Source organism: Carcharodon carcharias, chromosome 23 (genome assembly GCF_017639515.1).
Source record: "Carcharodon carcharias isolate sCarCar2 chromosome 23, sCarCar2.pri, whole genome shotgun sequence".
Taxonomy (NCBI): Eukaryota; Metazoa; Chordata; class Chondrichthyes; order Lamniformes; family Lamnidae; genus Carcharodon; species Carcharodon carcharias.
In genome coordinates this window covers 44,648,570-44,671,727 of record NC_054489.1, presented here as the reverse complement: position 1 = coordinate 44,671,727, position 23,158 = coordinate 44,648,570, and the positions used below count along the sequence as shown (strand labels likewise).

The 23,158-nt window shown below is 40.5% G+C and overlaps 1 protein-coding gene across 5 annotated transcripts in view; it reads right to left on the bottom strand.

Annotated features, from left to right (window-relative positions):
• Positions 1 to 23,158, bottom strand: part of tanc2a (tetratricopeptide repeat, ankyrin repeat and coiled-coil containing 2a) — a 920,169-nt gene that overhangs the window by 177,640 nt on the left and 719,371 nt on the right. For all 5 annotated transcript variants that reach the window (XM_041217622.1, XM_041217623.1, XM_041217621.1 and 2 more), the window contains 2 exons: positions 19,694 to 19,975; positions 893 to 1,026 (listed from right to left, as the gene is read on the bottom strand). In XM_041217622.1, the coding sequence (XP_041073556.1) occupies positions 893 to 1,026; positions 19,694 to 19,975 (416 nt within the window). The remainder of the gene's footprint in view (positions 1 to 892; positions 1,027 to 19,693; positions 19,976 to 23,158) is intronic.

Here is a 23,158-nt window from a genome sequence, read left to right as displayed (position 1 = left end):
AAATCAAATATAATTCGGCAAATAATGCCTCTTTAATGTTAAATGACCTTTTGTGTATTTAAAATTTTCTAATTCCTTCCAAGTGGTGTGGGATTACAATTTGTACGGAGCACTGTCTGCAGTTTAAATAAAACTGCAGGTTAGAGTGGAGCTCAAAACAACTGGGCAAAAGTCACTACAGAGATGGAACATTCTTGTTACACAGTAGAGTATCACAATAGCACTACCATGTTATACAGGCCATTGCATAAATTGGGCAAATTGTATTCACATGAACGTGCCCACTTTAAACTGTGGAGAATAAATTTAAGTTTATGCAAATACTGTGATGCTGTGAGCTGGGTTTTTTAAAAAATTGTTTTTGAGAATCAAGCTCTGTCAATTGAATTGCGTTTATAGTATTAGCGTAATGGGGAGGATGAAACAACAAAGAAAAATATATATAAGGATAGCAAGTCCTTTCCAGATTCAAAAATTATGCTGTAGTTTGGCATTTTATAAATCTATCTACATGCACTATTTTGCAAATAAGATAAAGCAAGACACCAGTGCAAGATGGCAAAATCATTTATGTGACCTCCAATGGGCATTTTGCTCGAGCCAATACAAGGATTTATTACACCATGTAAAATATAGAGCAGTCTATAATGGAGCAAAAAGATATTTTGTAACTTGAATTTATCTTCTCAAAATGATCGAACATCAGCCAAGTCTTATTGACTGGAATCATTTCCACTCTAGGCATATCCAGCTAATAGCATTTAATGGTTGTTAAATTATCAAAAATCTGAGCAGGCAACTGCTCCATGGCCAATATAATATGAAAAATAAACAGCCGACATTACAGTGAGCTAGAATTTAATTTCCATCTCACTTCATCTGTCAGTTATACCTGTGTGGCCAGTCTTTTCATGGCTTCTTCCTGGCGACGGCGGAGTTCAGGCGTGCTTGGGCAGCTCCCACTGGCAATAGAAGGGTGGGCTTGAGGTGGCTGGGTAAGTGGTAGATCCCTGCCGCCTTCTACATCTATGGGAGTGAAAAGAATTCCAGAATATTAGGATAACAAATACTGACAAGCTTGTAATTGCACAATCCAGGATTACAATGATATCTTTTTCTTTTCATCCTGTTTGAGCAAGGATTACTTCACTTATCTGTCCCCTGTGTCTTCTGCCCCCATTCCCAGCCAGGGTGAGCATTACACACTCCTCGAGCAGATGCAGAGTCTAAACATTGCATATCTTACCCACAGTAATGAATCTTAACTGCAGCTTCAGGAACAGGACTCTTACAAATGCGGGGCACTTGTTTCCTGCACTTAACATCCTTAACTACCTGCGTGAGCAAGAGTATTCAATCAAGTTAAATCAAATAGAAACTTCTGAAGAGTGTTTCAATTAATCAACTTTCATGCAAGCAACAGAATTTATTTTATTGAAGTTTCCCAGCCTTAAAACTTTACCTAATGTCTGGATTAGAATATTGGAGTAGGATCAAAATAATTCCCATCTACAAACAGGCCATGAGTTTCCAGCAATTCTCTGGAGATTTGGAGCATTTTACATCAAAAATTAGAAGCTAAAGTTACAAAATATACAGACACACTATAAACACAAATATACATCTAAAGAGGGAGAACAGTACATCGTTTATAGGCAGAAAATGTATTGTCTGCATTGAACGAGGTTACAGACAACTCTATATCAATATTCTTGCAGTCAGATGATTCCATCAAATAGGTAGTAGCATATGTCATATGGTTCTAACAGGCTAACTGGGAGTACCTTTGCAAATATCATTATTCTGCCCATCTTATTGGATTTCTATTAAGCACTGCAGGCAAAAAAGATTAACTCCAGTCAGCAACTGTAGCCAGGGAAATTGTATGATTGGAGAGCTGACAGGTGTGTTGACACTTTACTGCCATATCCAAAAATAACAAGATATACTACATCTCCTTGGTACCTCCACCGCAAAACTCAGATTCCATTTTACAATATTCTACATCGGAACAAACTCAATAGGAGTGAAAGCAAAGTTCTTGAAGAGGGTAAAAAAAAGCTGATACGCTCCATGGGAGTAGACTCATTATACAAAACTTACAGCATCAAAGTTAAATAAGAAAAAATAGAACATGAAATTATTTTAAATGTAGGTTGGACAGTGTTACAGAGTAGTACTATGGAAATAATAGAGTGCACAAGACAGTTATACCCACATCGTAATTCCAGTCCCAATAGGTGCATTCATACCACTCACTCGCTAGCTGGTGAGTGATTAATTATGGACCTCTGCCAACATTGCCCTGGAACTAATCCCAACAGGATTGTAAGTGTGGCTTGCGGCGAATTGAGATTTCATCCTTACTTCACACCTGTGAAGAACCACCTGCTTTCTGTTCAATGCCTCCAGTTGCTAACTTAGCCAAGAACTGGCAAGCTCACTTTGCGGCAAACTGCAGCTCTTAACTCATGTTTTACAATATATATCACAGCATGCACCAGCATCCACATACAGCAGCACTTCATCAATGATTTCATATTTTCTCCTTCCTGAAAGTGCTAACTCATGCTAGGGTGTGATGGGTCCAACAACAACTTGCACTTATATAGTGCCTTTAATATTGTAAAACTTTTGAAGGTGTTTCACAAGAGTGCAATCAGACAAAAATGGTCATGAAGTATTAGGATGTGACTAACAGTTGGTTAATGCGATAAACTTGCAAGGAAGAGAGAGAGGGAGAGAGAGAGAGGTGGTGATTCAAGGAGGGATTTCTAAAGCTTAGGTTGAGACGGCAGAAAGTACAGCCACCAATTGTGGGGAAAAGGAAATGAGGGGCGCACTAGGGCAGAGTTGGCGGAAAGCAGGGTTTGCAGAGTTAAACCTAAAGTTTCCAGTTATGGCTGGAAGAGATTACAGTGATAAGAAGGGCTGAGGCCAAGGAGAGATTTGAACACAAGGGTGAGAATTTTTAATCGGAGGCATTGGGGGACAGGAAAACAATGTAGGTCAGTGAGCACAGGGTGAGGGTGAATGGGACTTAGAATATGGCAGCAGAGTTTTGGGTGATCTCAAATTTATTGGGGGGAGGCGTTGAAGATGGAGGCTAGTCACGAGTGCATTGGAATGGCCGAGTCTTGGGGAAACTAAAGCAGCAGCAGATGTATGAGGCAAGGTAGAGACAGGCAATGCAATGGTGGAAGTCAGAGGTCTTTATTCTGTGTTTGGAAGCTCAGTTCAGGGTCAAATGGCTAAACAATCTGGTTCAAACTGGGGCAGTGACTTGGGAGGGGGATGAAATCAGTGGCAAGGGAATGTACTTTGTGGTGCAGACTGAAGATAATAGTTTTGGTTTTCCCAATATTTAACTGGAGGATATTGCAGCTTAGCCAGGACCGGATATTAAACAAGCAGGTGGTGAAGTAGAACTGGGTGTCATTAGCGCATATGTGGAACCTGAATCCTGGTCATGAATCACTCATTGAGTTGTCAGTGAAGCACTCACCTTTATCATGTTTATTAATTCTCCTTCACAGTACCCAATATTGAAAATGTAAAGAAAATGACTTTAGCAGATAACCAAAAAACGTGCCCCCAGTTCTCCAGAAAGCTGACAGAGCCATTGCCATTCAAAGGGTTAAAACATAATTTACAATCACAGCAGGAATGCTAACTTATAATAATGAATAACAGCTGCTGCTGCTGCTGATGATATCTGGAATTACTCAGCAGTACTGCATGGTTCTTTGATATGGTATAGCTTACTTCATACAGAGAGATTGCTATGTTTTTCAGCTCTGCTGACCAGCACCGACTGACAATGCAAATTATTTGGCAGTCGATCAATATTCCCAGAGAATCTCAACATCACCTGTAAAGCTTAAATTACGAGTAAGAGAATTTGCCACAGCAAATAAAAATATGACAAAAATTATTGCAGGCCAGCTAGTATAATTTGCAGTGCTTTACTTAACTTGGAATTAATCACAAGCAGCTCTTGACGATAACAGGTTAAAAGTTTTTTTTTCTCTCCCTTTTCCTTGGGAGCAGCCTTTCTGATCACAGAATAGGCACACAGCATTCAGCATCATTGGTGGATCCACCAACCATTGAAGGTGCAACGCTCTGGCAGCAACGAGGGACAACAGTTACTGGGCAGAACTGCTTACATGAAAGCTTTTCTGCAATATGATAAAGCTTTATGGATTTCAAATTTGCCCTGTTTACATTGCGAGGGTGATTTGAAAACTGTCAAGAACATTGGAACAAGTGGCCAAGCCTTGCTTAGAAATTGCAAGCGTGACTTTAAAGAACCAGCTCTGTGTGACCACGTGTGTACAAGTTACTGCAAAGTCGCATCATGACTTTAGGATTCCAGGCACAGATATTCCTGATACAGCGGGACATTCTGCACAAACTAGAAATACCAAAATTTAATTGCTGGTTTGTACAAAAGCTCAGCTTGTTCCTGACCAAAATAAAACACATAAGTGGTGCCGGCAGAATTGAATTTAAAACTTGCTTAGTGCACCTAGGTGAGCACAGAAAGAAAACGCTTATGATTCTTTCCTCTTGGCGCTGGGAACAGCACATATGGGCTTTGGACTGGTTGCTATTATACCCACTGTGGATGAATAAACAAATCAATATTTACTATCTGGGCTCATGGACAATAATGTCCATTTGAACAAAGTCATGGTGGGCAATTTGAATCCTTATCAACAAGTCATAACCTTCAAGAATGGAGAAAAATATGGTGGGAGTTTGATTTAAAATACAATTTTAAAAATAATTTACTGTAATTTTCAAGCTCTTAAGATGTCCAATTTCTATCGCATTCCAGGAATACTGAGTATGCAACTCATGTCATGTCATGTGTACTCTGCCTGAAGGCAGGTCCTTTGCTCACTGTCCACTGATGCTTCACCCTGAGTCGTTTTCTTGGCAGTTTTTGTCCATGATGGTTTGTCATTGCCTTCCACTCTCAAGGGCATGGTGAGGAGGCAGGTCCCAGGCCTTTCTGCACTGTGGCTTGCCATAGTCATGTGACTTCTGATGTCATAACTTGTGTATAAAAGCTTGAGACCAGAAACCATTTGATCCACCACTTGGAACATGTTGTCAGGAGTGTGCAGCTGAATTTAGTGGATTTTGATAACTGTAAGAGAGCCAGCAGCTGTAAGTAACAGCGGAGAATAATTAAAAGTTCAGCTGCAACTTTGTACAGGCAACTGACTGCTGGGTGAGTCAGTAAAGCTTTGAATATCCAATACCTGCTCCTATAGAGATGAGGTTAGATTTGATTATGAATTAGAAATTCTTCCAGTCTCAATGGCAGAACTATGAAATTGCCACAGAGTTAAACAATAAACCTGAACAAATGAGTATAGCAACTCTGTTATTAGTGTATTGCACCCTAGGCCTCACTGAAAAGCAGAAAAACTAGTGAAATTTTGGAGGTCTTGAAAACTCACTTTGAGCCTTCATGTTATTCATGAACACCATGTGTTTAACATCAGAATTCAGGAAGGGATGGAGAATAGTGATCAATATGTGACTGCATTGAGACGTCTAGCCTAATCTTGAGAGTTTGGGCAACTGAAGGTTGATCTGATCAGAGACAGGATTGTGTATGAACAAGAAATACTGCCGTGAGATTACGTTTGCTGAGAGAACAGAAACTTACTCTCAAGAAAGCTATTGCCATGTGCAAAAGCTTTGAGATTGTTAATAGTCAGCTGGAGAGTATTAATGGGAGGACTGATAAAGCTTTGCATTATGCTGAAAGGCCCCAGGCCTTACAAGCACAAGATAATGTAGAAAAGGAAGAAATATTTACTAGAAGGACCAGCAGAAAGATCAAGGCCAGAGTACAGGATGTAAATATTGCAGAGGACACCACGCAAAAGAAAAGGAAGTATACTGTCCAGTGTGGGGGAAACAGTGCTCTAAATGCAAGAAGTTGAATCACTTTGCATGCAACTTTTGCTGGAAATAAGAAAAGCAAGCCTATGAAGATGGTTGCTGGAGAGATATCAGACAATGATTCTGATGAATTGCTAAACCCTGGAATGGGTTGGCACCATCAAGTCTCAAGGTAAAAAAATGGTTTGTGACTGTTGGAATGATGGCTGCAGAAGGACAGCATCAAGATAATATGACGTGTCAGGTAGACACTGGTGCTATGTGCAACATCATGAGCTTTGCAGAGCTGTGGTGAAGTTGTTCAAGATGGTAACCTGAAAATGAAACCGTTGAAGATAAAGTTGAGGCTATATGATGGAACAATGTTCATCCTAAGTGGATAAACTAAGCTGAGAGCCCAATGTAATAGAAGAAAGAAGATTTGTAGTTCTACATTGTAGACCACTCATCTCAATTGAAATAAGTCAAAAGCTTGGACAGGTAACTCTCCATGCATCAGAAGAGGTTTGTGGTGTTTTTCATGACATAAAGCCATTGACTGCGGAACAGATCCTAGATATTTTCACAGGTCTTGAATGCCTTCCTGGTGAATATCATCTTGAAGTGGGTAGGAGTGTGAGACCAATTTAGCATCTTCCAAGGAGAGTTACAGCTGCTCTCAAGACAAGATAAATGAGCTTGAAAAGATGGGAGTAATCAAGAAAGTGGCAACTCCTACACACTGGCTGAGCAGCATGGTAGCAGGGAAAAACCTGGAAAACTGAGGTGTACATTGATCCAAAGGACCTCTAAGGCTTTGAACAAATCTCACTACCCCATGCCAACTATTGAACAAATTTGCTGCAACTTGCCAAGGCAAAGATCTTTACTACTCTAGATGAGAAGGATGGATACTGGCAAGTGAAGATGGATGATTGCAGCAGTTTCCTGACTACATTCTGGATGCCAGTTTGGGGGGCACAGATGATTTCCTATGCTGTTTGGCATATCTATGGCTCCAGAAAAGTATCAATGCCGATAACATGAGATAGGTTATGACCTTCCAGGAGTAGAAGCGTTCATGGATGATCTGCTATACTTTGGATGTGGTGATACGATGAAAGAAGCCATTGCAGACCCTGATCAGAATCTAGAGAGCTCTTCAGGTGAACCTAAAGCTGAGATGCTCACTTGCGATGCCATGGCATACAAGGCTTTGGGCCTAGTGCTGGAAAATGGGATTAGAATAGTTAGGTACTTCTTTAACTGGTGCAGACTTGATGGGCCATAGGGCCTTTTTCTGTGCTGTAGACCTCTATGATTCTATGATTGAGCAAGAAAAAACTGCATCTGAAAATGACTGAAGTCAAGTACATAAGTTATGTACTGACAGCAAAAGGAGTTCACCCTGATCCTGGTAAGGTGAGAGATGTAGCAGAGGTGCAGCAACCAACAAATGTAAAGGCGGTGCAACAATTTGTTAGATTTGTGACCGACCTAGCAAAGCTCTTGCCCAATTTGTTGTCAGAGAGTGAATCTCTATGTAAGCTCACTGCAAAGTATGTTCAGTGGTATCGTGGCATAGAAGAAGGAGCTTTCACCTGCAGAGTGACGAAAGTGTCAGTGCTGAGATATTACAATGTCAACAATGAAGTCACCCTGCAGTGTGATGCCAGAAAGCCAGGACTTGGAGCAACCCGCATGCAGCAAGGGCAACCAGTTGCATTTGCATCCAGAGCATTATCGCAAAGTGAACAACACCACACTCAGGTTGAGAAAGAGCGCCTGGCTATTTTCTTTGCTTGTAAGCATTTTAATCAGTACCTGTTTGGGAGACACAAGCCACTTGGAAGTGAAGTACAATCGGGGGAAGCAGATGTATATCACTGACATGCTGTCAAGAGCTCCACTCCCTTTGAAGAAAATTTCTAATGCCAATAGAGTGTGAAGTCTTCCAAATTCAATGGGAAGCAACAGAACGACATGCTCTGGAAGTCATCAACCCAGCAGAGACGTTAAATCTTGCTCAGATCAAGCAAACTACGCAATAAAACGCACTGTCCAATGCTGCAGAAAGTAGTGATGACCTGGAATCATCAAGGTTATACCTGTAGCTATGAGTGTGTATTGGGTGTACAGAGATGAAGCGATTGGCCAAGACGGCTCTTGAATAAAGGAACTGGTCATTATCCCTAAGGAGATGAGAAAAGAGATGCTAATGCACACCCATGCAGGCTATCAAAGAATTGAGTCTAGTCGAAGGAAGGCAAGAGAAGTGTTCTACTGGCCAACTATGAGCAATGAGTTCAAAGGTCAGGCCAGCCAGTGCAGTGCTTATAATGAACATCAAGCTAAGCAAGCTAAAGAGCTGCTCATGACTGAAGACATCCCTGACAGACCGCAGATGAAGCTTAGAGTAGACTTCTTCACTCTCACCGGAATGGATTATCTTGTCATAGATTACTATTCAGACTACTGGGAGTTAGACCAGCTGACGTCAATGACCAGCAATGAGACTGTAGAATGCCTGAAAGCACACTTCAGTCGTTACTGCATTCCAGGCATTATGATGGGTGACAATGGTCCTCAGGTTCATGAATGAGGAATTCAGGAGCTTCACGAATGATTGGAGAATTCAACACAACACATCATCTCCACACTATCCCCAGTCAAATGAAAATTGCCAAAGGATCACCAAAAAATTGAGTAAATCCAGCACAGATGCTTACAAGGTCATCTTAGATTGGAGAAACACACATACTAAATGCATGGGAAGTAGTCCAGCTCAGTGACTAATGTTACAACGTACCTAAACTACTCCTCCAATAGCTAAAAAATTACACCCAGAAGTAGTAACAGGAGTGAGTGACAAAATCATAGTAAAACAACAGAAAGCTAAATTTCATTTTGATAAAGCTGCCAAATCATTGCCAGAACTGAGAGTTGGAGAACGAGTCAGAGTGCAAACATTCAATGTTCTGAACAAAAGTCAGCCCACTTGGCAACTTGGGACCTGTGCAGAGAAGCTATCACCTCGGTTGTACACGGTGAAAGTGAACAACCAGATATATCACCGTAACCGCAGACATATGTGTGCAACTGGAGAAGCTGCTCCTTCACAGCAGACAGCTGATGAAGAAGATATGATTTCACCAACCGTACAAGAAACTGAACGACCAGTCACAGAGGTCAACCATTTCCCAGCAAAGGCAACAGATCAGTAACAATTACCACAACACACACCTGCCATGGCAACGACATTCCTCTTGAACAGGCGGACACCAGACTACCAGCTAATAACAACCTGCGTGCATAGAATTAGAAGACCTGAATGCTTTAAAGATTGTGTGCCATGCATGTGTTGGAACATATGAAGTTGGGACAGACTAGAATGAACAAAGTTTTCTGTATGTGTGATGATTTTCATTGTAGATTATGTATGTGCGTGAATTGGAACAGCAAATAATAGGATGCATAAGTTGTATTTTTTCTATTTATGAAAAGGGGAAGATTTAAAGAAGTGCCTTTGTGCACTGTGGCTTGCCAGTCATATGATCTTTGGTGTCATCCTTTGTGAATAAAGGCTGAGAACAGAAGCCATTTGATCTACCACTTGAAACACAGATAATATTGGAATCGAGTCCACGCTGTTGGTGTTTTTCTGAACCACATGCCAACTGAGCTAGTATACAGCTACCAACCTTGAAAAGGCTATGACTGCATGAAGTTCATTCAAAATTTATAGATGCAGCCTGAGCAGCCAAAAGTCTGTGCGACAAACATAGAGTTCCATTATTTTAGTAACACCTAGAATCATCCTAGATGACAGAGGCACCAAATGTAATGTCCATTTTTTAAAATGTCAAATTTCAGCTGTATTAGAATTATCAATATCAAGTCATAGATGTGGCCATTTCATATAAAAATGAAATTCAAACATTCAGAATATAGCCCTGTACCAAGGGCAATTCCATACACATCATGGGACTCTAACTCTGCACTCCATAATTGTGGGTCTGCAAGGTGAAAAATAGGCATCTGCTCTTAAGCCAGACATTGCCTTTCCAGGACAGCTTATTGTATTTGAAGTTTGTTTTAGATATAACATTTAAATTCACTTCAGGTTTTATTAAATGCACATCTGCTTCAATTGCTTATTACTGGAAATGCCACATAGAATGTCTAATGACTGCCCAAACTAATGGAATATCAAAGCTGGCATGTCCAAAATAAAGTCAATAATTTCTTGAAAATATTTTGTTCAAGTTCCAGTTATGTCATGAGATTAGTTTGGATGAAGCCACTTTGGCCTATTTAATTTTATCCATCCTGAATACCTAGCCTATGATCTTCCCAATATCGCATTAAACTATTTATGAAAGGAGTCCACTGTCTGGCCTCAACAACTTTATGACAACCTGTTCTCGTTGTAAATTTAACTCCTTATAAAGGCTTCTGTCCCAAACCTGGCTTTAACAATCCTGATCATGTGTCCATTTGCCCCAATGCATGTCTGAACATGTTGTTTCTGGTATATTTTCTATATCCTGTTTAGTATCTTGCACATCTCTAAGATTCTCTTTATGCATCCCATTTTGAGGTCAGAGCACCCTAGTCCCTCACAGCTCTTTCCCCTGATATTGGGTATCAGTCCCATTGTTCATCTTTGCACTGCCTGTTGACAATCCTTGAGATACAGAGTAACTAGGGCATTGCACAGCTTTGGTAAGACCTTTGAGGAATGTGAACTAACTAATTTGTTTAATATTACTCAGTGTTCTATCATTTTCATGTATTGTTGCCTCATATTGCTTAGTTGCTTAGCTGACTTGTAATTTGTTATGTCTAACATCATCAAATCTCTTACAACTTCTATCCTGGCAGGTTCTATCCCATCCAAGGAACACACTTGCTTTTATTTTTATTTCCAATCTATGCATTATCCGCATTTGGCGATATTGAACTTCATCAGTCCTGATAAACTTAAGTGAAAACACTGTTGTGCTCTCTCGACTGCCTCCGAGTCCATAATCCCTTTAATTTTCTATTATCTACAATTAGAAGTGCCTTGAATTGAATCTGTAATTCTACTTTAGCCCCGCTGCTCCCTTTTCTTTTAGCAAGTTATGAATTGATGTCCAAGTATTACCCTTCATATCCACCAACCTTTGCTTTTAGAAGAGTATTTCAAGCTTGAATTTGTCATATATCTTATAGTGTTTTCCAATCAATTCAGTATGTCACCTCAAAAAAATAGCTACGAGGTTGCTTAGAAATGACTCAGCCTTTGTAAAGCAATTTATTATTTTATTTTCATATAAGCATTCTTCCAGTTTGCTTCATATTACTAATTCCAATAATTTTCAAATGATTGAGTTCAGGCTTATTGGCCAGAAATTGTTGACTTTTTAAAATTTGTTTTTGGGATGTGGGTAATGCTGGAAAGATCAGCATTTATTGCTCATCCCTAGGTCTCAAGAAGGTGATGGTGAGTTGCCTTCCGGAACTGCTGCATTGTTGTTTGTGAATACAGGAACTGTATTTGGCCGTTTCCCATCTGTTAGACCAGGCTTATCCAACCTTTTTGCGTGGGGGGTCACATTTCAATTTTTCTCACACTCTGAGTGGGAGAGTTGGGGTGGAGCAAATTTCAGAAAGATAAGGTTTGACACAATATTGGATGTGAATATTGAAAAAAGTTTGTGTGAAAAGAAACAACAAAAAATTGATAATTTAAAAAATGACTAATAAATATAGATGACCATTAGGATGTGAAAGGGTGACAGTGTGGGTGTGCAGCTCATTCCCAGTCTCAGTGCTCACTTACTCATCCTTATCTCTGGGAGAGTGGGTGAGGGTGCCTGCTGGTGTGTGCAGGTGAGTGAATAAGAACCCAGGGATTGGGAGTGAGCCAGACACACACTCCCCTTCCTCTCACCCCACCCCTCTCTGTCACACACAAACCCACCCACCTCAGCCAGCCAGCCATCCTCCCACCTTCTCAGCCACCTTCACTCACCCTCCCACCCTCTCAGCCACCTTCACTCACCCTCCCACCCTCTCAGCCACCCTCACCTGCTCACCCTCTCAGCCACACTTGCCCGCTCACCCTCGCCCGCTCACCCTCGCCCACTCACCCTCTCAGCCACCCTCGCCCGCTCACCCTCACCTACTCACCCTCACCTACTCACCCTCTCAGCCACCCTCGCCCACTCAGCCTCTCAGCCACCCTCGCCCGCTCAGCCTCTCAGCCACCCGACCCCCGCTCACCCTCTCAGCCACCCGACCCCCGCTCACCCTTACCCTCTCAGCCATCTTCCTACACCTAATTCAGTTGGGGATTGGTAGGTGTGATGAGAGCGGGGGAGAGACCTGGAGCGAGGCCTGAGGTCGACCAATGTTCGAATATGGGTGCCCACTGAGGAGAGGGCTGAGAACCGGGGAATAGCCGGGTGAACATGGGTGACAGCTGTGGGAGTGCAGCCGCAGCTGGGCCAGGGCACCGGGAGATGTTGGAAAGCTGCCGGAGCCATGGGAAAGCGTGGTGAGCGAAGGCCCCCACATGCTCCAGTCTCTATCTTCACAAGCTTGCAGTTGCTGGTGTTCACTGCTCCTCCAATCACAGCCTGTTTCTCTCCCATGATTGCTGCTGATAGGCGTAAATAGTGAGCCTCTTACCAGAATTTTCAACAATCGTTCGGGGCTGTGCGGGTCATGTTACAGGCCGCAGGTTGGACAACCCAATGTTAGAAGCTCGTCAATGTTTATTGTCACCCCCAAAATAGCCTTCACTGCTTTATAAATCACTCTGATAAACTTGGAGCATATTTAACCCATCTAGGAGGTATTTACTAGTTTTCACCCTCTCAGCCCATCCAGAAAATCTCAATTTCCTTTGATAAAATATAGCATGAAAGATGTATCCACAAGCAAAAGTTAATGAGTGTGAAGCAAAGTGATGGTTGTAAATCCTGAAAAGGCTAAAGGATAGATAGAAAGGGGAGCTAGAGACGCAGCTGAGTTGCAAAGTTGGAGAGAAAACCAATATAATCGCTAAGTGGTCATTTTAAAATCTTGTTCATGCACAGGTTGAACTCCATTTGAATTGATTAGCATTTTAAATTTTCTGAATATCCTCTTGCTGTTATACTGTTAGATGAATGTTTTGGCTCTCTATTTTTACATGCAATGCCATCTTCCTTTTCCATATCCCTTAGCATCTCTAGTATATTTTTTTGGCCTGCTACCCATCCTAATGGAAAATTTCTCATTATAGCTTTACAAATGTGTTTTCCTAATCTCTGCTTTAATATTCCAGCTGATGTATGTCGGAACATTTTCATATTCCTTATCTTAAATTCAACTAAGTGTGTACTTGTCCAAGCAGTTCCACAATGCTTTTGATAGATATCCACTTATTCTCCACAGACTTAATCTTGTGTGACGACACCTGTAGTAAGCTTGTCCTTCATACTCAAGTGTATAATGGAGTTTGCTTATTATGTCTTATAGTTATCACTTGGAAGGGTTAACAGAAACTCATCATTTCACTCAAGTGTCTAGACAAAACAAGCCATGAATTTTAAAGAAGAAAGCAAGGATAAAATGAAAACCACCAATGGGTTAAAATTAACTGCAATAAATGAACTAACAGATCCAAATAGCCAGAATAAAACTGTCAAAATTGATTTTGCTGATATGAAACAGTCGTGTAACTCAGTGACCAGGTCATTGATCCAATTCCCAAACATACTGGGATTGTAAAGTCTAAGACCACCTCTAAGTAGTCGTCTCATTCAACTTCAGCTCCATATTGGGTATAATATAACTTCACCCTGGTGCACCACATGGAAATGAGCCAAAGTATCACCCAAGACCTGTACCTGTACTATAACGTTGTCATTACTAGTGAGCCTTTGTAGCTTAATGCTTTGTCAGTTTCAGAAGTGTTGTTCAATTTCCTTTCTTCGTTAACTTAATATTGCCATATTACATCATGCAAGCCTTGAATATTTCTATCAGTTCTCATTATGTTTCAAAGTAAGCCAAAACAATAATTCATTTGAAAGATCTTGAATCATTTAGACTTCAAAAGTAGTCAAATGTTTTATTTTTAAATTAAGGCTTTTTAAAATTACTTACCATCTTTCTAACCTCTTGATTGAAAACAATGGCAGATGATCCACTTCCATTACATTATAATACTGCTCAATAACCAGCAATTAAGAGCATAACAAACAGGAACAGAAGTTGCCCTTTCAAGCCTGCTCTATCATTCAATACCATAAGGTTTGACCTTTTATCTCAGCTTCATCTTCCCACACTATCCCCTCATCTCTTAATAAGCTTACTATCCAAAAATCTATGCATCTCTGTCTTGAATATACTCAGCAACTGACCATCCAAGCTCTCTTGGGTAGAGAATTTCAAAGATCCACAAATCTTTGCATGAAAAAAATTCTTCTCATTCCTGTCCTAAATAGCTGACCCCATATTCTGACTCCTAGTTCTAGGCTCGCCAACCAGGAGAAACATTTTCTCAGCATTCTGTGAAGAAACAAGCAGAGTTCATGTTTTAGGTCGATGACCTTTCAGTCAAAGAATTTTACCTTAAGTTGTCCTCTTTAATTTGTCAATCGACACACTCCTCATCAAAGTCACAAATGACATCCTGTAACAAAGGTAAACTTTCTCTTCCTATCTTTCTCAACCTGTCTGACCATTCAATTCTTTTCCTACATCTCTCTACTGTTGTCCAGCTGGGTGGGACTGCTTTCACCTTGCTCCATTCTTATCTATCTATTCATAGCCAGGGAATCACTTGCAATGGTTTCTCTTCCTGCTCCTGCACTGTTACCTCTAGTGTCGCCAAGGATCTATCCTTGGCCCTTCTTCCTTCTCATCTGCATGCTGCCCCTCAGCAACATCATCTGAAGGCACAGTGTTAGTTTTAACATGTACGGTGATGATACCCAACCCTACCTCACCACCACCACCTTTCTTAACTGCTCCGTTGTTGCTAAATTATCAGACTGCTTATTTGACATCCAATATTGGGTGAGCAGAAATTTCCTCCAATTAAATATTGGTAAGACTGAAGCCATTGTTTTCAGCACCCCCTGCAGACTCCATCCCCTAGCTACTGATTCAATCCCTCTCACTGGCAACAGTCTGAGACTAAGCCATTCTGTCACAACTTTGGTGTCACTTTTGACCCCAAGACGAGCTTCTGTTCTCATATTTGTACCTTCATGAAGACCGCCTATTTCCACCTCCATAACAATGCCCGACTTCATCCCTGTCTCTGCTGCTGAAACCCTCATTCATGTTTTCGTTATCTCAAGACTTGACTTTCCTGATACGTTCCTGGCTGGTCTCCCACATGCTGCTCCCATAAACTTCAGGTCATCCAAAAACTCTGCTGCTCATTTCTTAACTCGCAGAAAGTTCTGTTTCCCTATCACTCCTGTGCTTGCTGACCTACATTGTCTCCCAATCTAAAAACAAGACAATGCTTAAATTCTCATGCTGGTCTTCAAATCCCTCCATGGCTTTGCCTCTCCCTATCTTTGTGATTTCCTTCAACCCCAAAGCCCTCCAAGATATCTTCCCTATCTCTGTAATCCCCTTCAGCCCCACAACCTCGGAGATATCTGTGCTTCTCTAATTCTGGCATCTTGTGTATCCCGATTTTAATTGCTCCACAATTGATGACCGTGCCTAGGCCCCAAACCCTGGAATATCTTCCATACAACTCTCTACCTCTGCCTCTCCCTCGGTTTCCTCCTTTAAGATAATCCTTAAAACCTACCTCTTTGACCAAGCTTTTCATCTGACCTATTATTGCCTTGTGTGGCCCTGTCATGCTTTGTTTCATAACGTTCCTGCAAAGCACCTTGCAACAAGGTATTATGTTAAAGGTGCTATATAAATATAAGCTGTTGTGTTATTTCTTCAGAACGTTCTGGCTGAGACTGAAATGGGGAATCATGGATTCTGTATTCTGTGCAGTGTTACTAAAGTTCACACTTGTTCTGAAGCTCACAATGAGCAATATCTAGGGTAAGGCTGGACTGAGAATATTACTGGACTTCTGATTTTCCCTTCTTGATAACAAAAATTAATTGTAATCCTTCAGCACTTCCATTTTGAATGAAATAAATTGGAAAAATGGTCTTTTATCTAAAAACCTGATAGGTGACAACCTTAACTACTAAGCCAATACACTGCTAGTAAGATGATGATGATGCTACTATCTGCACTATCTATTGATAAATCTAATAGTATTTCGTTAATGTTTAGTTGTGTATCTACACAATTATTTTGATCATTGAACAAACAGATAAACGGAAAGAAATCAGGGAATACAACTTGGGCACATACAAACAACTTTATTGTTGTCCAGTCTCTGTTAGGAATTAGTGGCTGTTTTGATCTCAAGAGAATATATGATTACCTTCATTCCATCTAAGTTTGCTGCACGACATCCACTAATCTGCTAATGAAAACAATTTGAAGGCCTGTTTTTTTTTAGAAACGCCAGAAAGTTTATAATTTATGAAATGCGCAATGGAGCCATATTTAACTAACAGCTGCTTTTCATTTCAGTTCAACTGCCGTTCATCTCCCAAGGTTTGTGCTGATTTGTAAATTATTTTGTTAAAATAGAATTATCTGGATTGCATTAACCCATTCTGCTCCTCCCAAACAGCTATATTCATCAATGAAGTGCAGAAATAACCAGTAAACAGTGACCAAGCATTTCACAAAAGCTGGCACGGCCAGAAATTGAGAACTCAAGAGTGGCCTTAATTGTAAGCCTATGAAATGGAAAAATACAATTACATTAGATTTTGTAACTTTATCTGCAAGTCCAGTCCACTTAATTCAAATTTCCTTCATTGAATGATTAGACAATTCAATTTCTTAGCATTAAATTCCCAATTTGCTGTATGTTTTACGCTTTCTAATTTAAATTATTTGGTAATTTGGTAGTTTTTATTGCAAAAACTACTTAGAATTATTAGGAATAGACTCTATGTCCAACATAACTCAATTCTTTGAGAGGAAAAAGGTCATGAAAGGTGGAAACACATATCGAAGGTGCAAAATTGGTGCTGCAATTCCAAGGGAGGCTGGGGACATTTCCTAAAAATCTTCACCCTTTTCATTGAAAATGAGGCATTTTAATACCTCATCATTGATAAATTTTTGTTATCTTAATAAAGAAAAAGAATTTGAATTTCTGGCAGACCAAGCCGACCATCCTCAAAAGTCACTCTGCTGCATCCAATTCTCTACCTACATTATAGAGACGATGAAGTACATTTAACTCCCAATCTTTCAGTGTCTATCTCCCTCTTTTACTTTGAGTTGGTACTCAGTCCAACCCCTCCCTTGATGGTAATCTGCCTCCCCACACCCACTCAATTAACCAATTAACATGATTTGCTCTTTCCTCCATCAACTTAAAGTGCTGCTCATAGATTCTCATCTCTTTTCCTCAAAAAATTCTATTCCCAGAATTTGCCTTTCCCCACCCCTCCTTTTTGTAAAAAAAATCACTCAAAGACATGGGTGTTGCTGGTTCGGCTAGCATGTATTTCCCAATTGCCCTTGAGAAGCTGGTGGTGAACTGCCTTCTTGAACCGCTGCAGTCTGTGTGGTGTAGGTACACCCACAGTGCTGTTAGGAAGGGAGTTCCAGGACTTTCACCCAGAAAAGTGAAGGAATAGATGTATATTTCGAAGTCAGGATGATATGCAACTTGGAAGGGCACTCGCAGATAGTGGTGTTCCCATGTGCTTGCTGTCCTCGTACTTCTAAGTGGTAGAATTCACGGGTTTGGAAGGTGCGTTGAAGGAGGCTTGGTGAGTTTTTGGAGTACATCTTCCAGATAGTACATATTAGAGCCATGGTGCATCAGTGGTGGTGGGAATGAATATTTCAAGTGGGCTGTTTTGTCCTGAATGCCATCAAGCTGCTTGAGTGTTGTTGGAGCTGCACTCATCCAGGCAAGTGGAGAGTATTCCATCACACTCCTAACCTGTGCCGTGGAGATGGGAGACAGATTTTGTGGAGTCAGCAGGTGAATTACATGTTGCAGAATTCCCAGCTTCTGACCTGTTCTTGTAGCCACACTATTTATATGGCTGATCCAATTAGATTTCTGATCAATCATTAACCCCTCCCACCCTGGATGTAGATAGTGGGGTATTCAATGATGGTAATGCAATTTAATGTCAAAGGGAGATGGTTAGATTTTCTCTTGCTTGAGGTGGTCATTGTCTGGTACACGTGGGGCACGAATGTTACTTGCCACTTATCAGCCCAAGCCTAAATGTTGTCCAGGTCTTGCTGATGTGGATACAGACTTTTTCAGTATTTGAAGAGATGCAAATGGTACAGAACACTGCGCAATCAGCGAATATCCTCATTTTTTATGATGGATGGAGCTATTTTGCCATCAAACTTTCTGATCCTTCTCTTTCTCCTTAATTGCTATCTATTTCTATCAGAACGTTACGTGAAAGGCACTTGATTTTGGCTGCAGCGTTCTGTTCTTGCAAGAGTCCCTGCCTATAGCGTGTAGTGCCTGTGACCACTAACCACAGGACTGTAGTTGGGAGTGGATCTGAAGCAAATGCTGACAAGCAGAAAAGCTCACAAAAGCAACATTATGTCATATGGTCTCAAGGAAATTCATACATAACTGATCTATGCTTGCTTTATATGGATAAATCAATATGCACGAATTTCCTTGATTTTTGCTTTGAATCAGGGGCACATCTGTGGAAACCCTTGGCTGCTGATTCACATGTAAAAGACCAGCTCAGTTTCCTACATTTCTGGAGCTAACTGAGACCTCCTCTATGTTTAATGAAAGTGCTGTCAGTTTTTTTTTGGAATGAGGCACCATGCCATAAAACAAATGCTAATAAATGCTATAATTCTGTTTCAAATATATTAAACGGCTAGGAATTGTAAACTAAATATACAGTGCCGAAGGCATTTTGTTCAAACCTATGCACAATGATGACAGGATTGAAATATATTTAAATAAGAACTCAGCATAATTACAGTAGACACAGCTTCAATAAACACACTGATGGATTGAACAAAGCCCGTTTCTTTTTTGCTAAGTTAATTTTATGTTTTATATCCCTTTTTGGTAGGTATAGCCATGGACCCAATCTCCAATTCAACTCTCCTTCCTTGTGTGGCACACTCTCTTGACACATGATTGAAATCAGGAATCACAGGTACACTCTGCATTTTACTGCTCTGTGACACAACACATGGATGCTTCGGCATGCCACATCACAGAAGCCTACTACACTTCAGATCTTTCATTGCAAACTGCTCTCTTACTTCAATTTTGTGTTGAATCAACTCCTATTCACCCAGGAACAGTAAGACTTCACTTCACAATTCAGTTAAATGTTCTTCTGTTAATTTTCAGTTTATTTCAAAATGTGTCAGTACGAATCAAATATCTAGTGTAGTCAAAAGCTTTCCATAAATGTAAAGAAAAATAGACATCTTTTCAAATCTAATTAACCCTTCAGTTGTGCATGAATAAGTGTTTTTATCTGAGTAGAACATTTAGATGGACAAAGAATGAAAGCAGGGTAAGACTGAAGGAGAGGAAGGGGTTTGGAATGAGAGGGAAAAGTGAGGTGCTAAAAGTATAGATGGGTTCCTGAGCAAAACACAAATGAATCTCTCTCTCCAACTGAGACGCACATATGCATAAAAAGAAAGTTAACATTTACTAATAAGTACATACGCTTTGGAGATGCATGTGGACTATCAGATGCAATCTGTCTCATTCGGGAACCATGGCAGCTGAGTGCAACCAGTCTTGAGATGATGGCTGTTTTCCCAAATCCAATATTGGCTATGATCACTACTCCTCTGTTCACACTGGGGTTACCACATTTTAACTGTGTATCTATTTCATGGAAGAGCCAGTCCCGCCCAATGAACACTGAATCAGTGGTGATGCTCGGTACTTCAAACAGAAGTGGCTTCAAGGAGATGTCTGGAGGTCTGTATGGTGCAAAACGTACTGTGGAAATAATAAAATAGCTGTAGTCAGATTAGTCTCAATAATTCAAACACAAGAGAAAAACTGCAAATCATTTTCAAAAAAAAACTGACCAGAGACTTGGTAGTTTCAAAAACAGAAAAAGTAGAGGAAAGTAAAAATTGGGCAATCACTTTGCTGAAAACCTTCATTCAGTCCACAAGCATAGCCCCGAGCTTCCTGTTAATTTAATTCTCTCCCCACTCCCACTCTGTCCGTGGCCTCTTACACTCTTCCATTGAGTCTCAACAGGAGCCAAGGAGCAGTACCTGATTTTTCAATTAGGCACTTCTCAGCCTTCCAGACTCAAAACTCAGTTCAACAATTTCAGGTCATAACCACTATTCCCATTTTTTCCAACAGCAATGATTCTGCCGTTGCCATTTACACCTCCCTTATCTCATCTCTAGTTGTGCCATTTCCATCCCTTTTGCCTTGCACCATCATCCCTTTTGTCATTTAATCACTCTTGCCTTCCAAATATTCAGCATCTTCTATTTTGTTCTTTGCTTCCCTCTTGCCCTTCTCCTGCCTCTGTAATTGCTTAAAGACTTAAATCTCTAACTTTATCTGCTTTTGATGTAAGGTCATTAACCCGAAATATCTGTCCCAGATTTGGTTGATTTGCTGTATATTTCCAGCATTTTCTGTTTTTATTTCAGATTTCCAACAGTATTTTGCTTTTCTTGCCTCAGTCCACTGTGATTTCAGTGGTGTTATCACAATATTGCCTAGTACAACAGGCAAAAGCTTTGCACGCAAAGCTTTAAAATCATTAAAAGCCCACATCAGTTTTGCATGCGATAGTTCCAAAATTACCTATTGTGGAAGCTGCAAGCTCACTGAAACAACTTTTCTTTACAATCTGCAGGAAGACTCAATACTGTCTGCGGAGAAGCTCAATTTTTTTTTTACTCATTCATGTGGGCGTCACTGGCTAGGCCATCCCTACTTGGGGAGCACTTAAGAGCCAATCACATTGCTGTGGGTCTGGAGTCATATGTAGGCCAGCCCACAAGGTTAGGATGTTAGGATATTAGTGAACCAGATGGGTTTTTATGATAATCGTTTTGTGGATATCATCAGATTTTTAGTTCCAGATTTTTACTGAATTAAAATTTCACCATTCAGTGGGATTCGAACCCAAGTCCCCAGAGCATTACCCTGGGTCTCTGGAACACTAGTCCAGTGACAATACCACTATGCCGCCACTTTCCTCTAATACACCAAAACCAATTGGAACTACATCAGTGAGAATCTGCAAACCCAATATTGAATAAGCTGCCCTGTGAGTACCTGATGCATTCCAATTCCCAGTCTAAACAATTCCTCAATTGCTAATCCTCCTCCTCCCAAAAAAGTTCCTGAAATTTACAATGTTTGAGATTAAAATTCACATCAGAACACTCTACATCCCTGCTGCCACAATCTATTCCACTGACTGCTGCTCAGTTTACTCCTTCAATTTGAAACCTGTAGCGCAAACTTCCTCTTCAAATAATTTTTCCACCTTTCACCAGAAAGCCCAGAGGGGCAAAAATAAAAGAAGACGAGACAGAGCGTCTTTTTTTTAATGTAAAGCAATTTTCTTAATTGTCACAACAGTCCTAAACTATTTAAGAAAACAATATCCCTCATGGATTAATCATTCTATTACTGATTCAAATATTCATGTTTCCTTTCTAACTGATAAGTAATGCGATTAACTAGCCTGAATATCAATCAGATCAATACCAGATTGATATTAACAGTCACAGAATATTGGTCTACTCGACAATTTCCCAAAAGCACTATTCATTTCCATGAACAGGTTACAAGGAATTTACAGCTCAGAAACAGGCTATTCAACACGACAGAAACAGTGTTTATGCTTCATAGGAGCCTTCCCCTAACCCTATCAGCATAATTTAGATGGAAGATTAAAGGATCCCACCTGCGGAGCTCCTAACCAGACCCCGAAGTACATCATCGAACAATGGCCTGGATATCGGACTTCGATATTGATATTTGATTTGTTTTTTTTGCTACTACCATACAAAAGCAGCAGCAGTGTAACCTCCTATTTCTTTCTCCCTCATATAATTAAATAGCTTAATCTTAAATGCATCTATGTTATTTGCGTCAATTATTCCTTATGGTAACAAGATTCACACGGGGATTAGAGGGATTAGACAAAGTCAACATGGATTTATAAAAGGGAAAACATGTTTGACAACCTACTGGTGTTTTTTTTTTGAGGATGCAACTAGCAGAATAAATAAAGGAGAACCAGTGGATGTGGTGTATTTGGATTTTCAGAAAGCTTTTGATAAGGTCCCACATAAAAAGTTACTGTACAAAATTAAAGCACACGGGATTGGGGGTAATAACTTGGCATGAATTGAGAATTGGTTGGCAGACAGGAAACAGAGAGTAGGAATAAATGGGTCTTTTTCAGAATGGCAGGCGGTGACTAGTGAGGTATCGCAGGGATCAATGCTTAAGCCCCAGCTATTCACATTATATATCAATGATTTGGATGAGGGGACCAAATGTAATATTTCATAGTTTGCTGATGACACAAAACTTGGTGGGAATGAGAGTGGTGAGGAAGATAAGAGGTTTTGAGGCGATTTAGACAAGTTGAATGAGTAGGCAAATACATGGCGGATGCAGTATAATGTGGATAAGTGTAAAATTATCCACTTTGGTCAGAAAAACAGAATGGCAGAGTGTTATTTAAATGGTGATAGATTGGGAAATATTGATGTACAAAGGGCCTGGGTGTCCTTGTGCACCAATCATTGAAAGCAAGCATGAAGGTGCAGCAAGCAGTTAAGAAGGCAAATGGTAAGGCTGGCCTTCATTATGAGAGGACTTGAGTACAGGAGCAAGGATGTCTTACTGCAGTTTTACAGGGCCTTGGTTAGATCACAACTGGAGTAGCATGTGCAGTTTTGGTCTCCTTACCTAAGGAATGATATTCTTGCTGTGAGGGAATGCAGCGAAAGTTCACCAGACTGATTCATGAGATGGCAGGATTGTAGTATGAGGAAAGATTGGCCGACTAGGCCTGTGTTCACTGGAATTTATAAGAATGAGAGAGGATCTCATTGGATTGTATAAAATTCTGACATGGTTGGACAGGCTAGATGCAGGGATGATGTTTCCTCTGGCTGGGGTCTA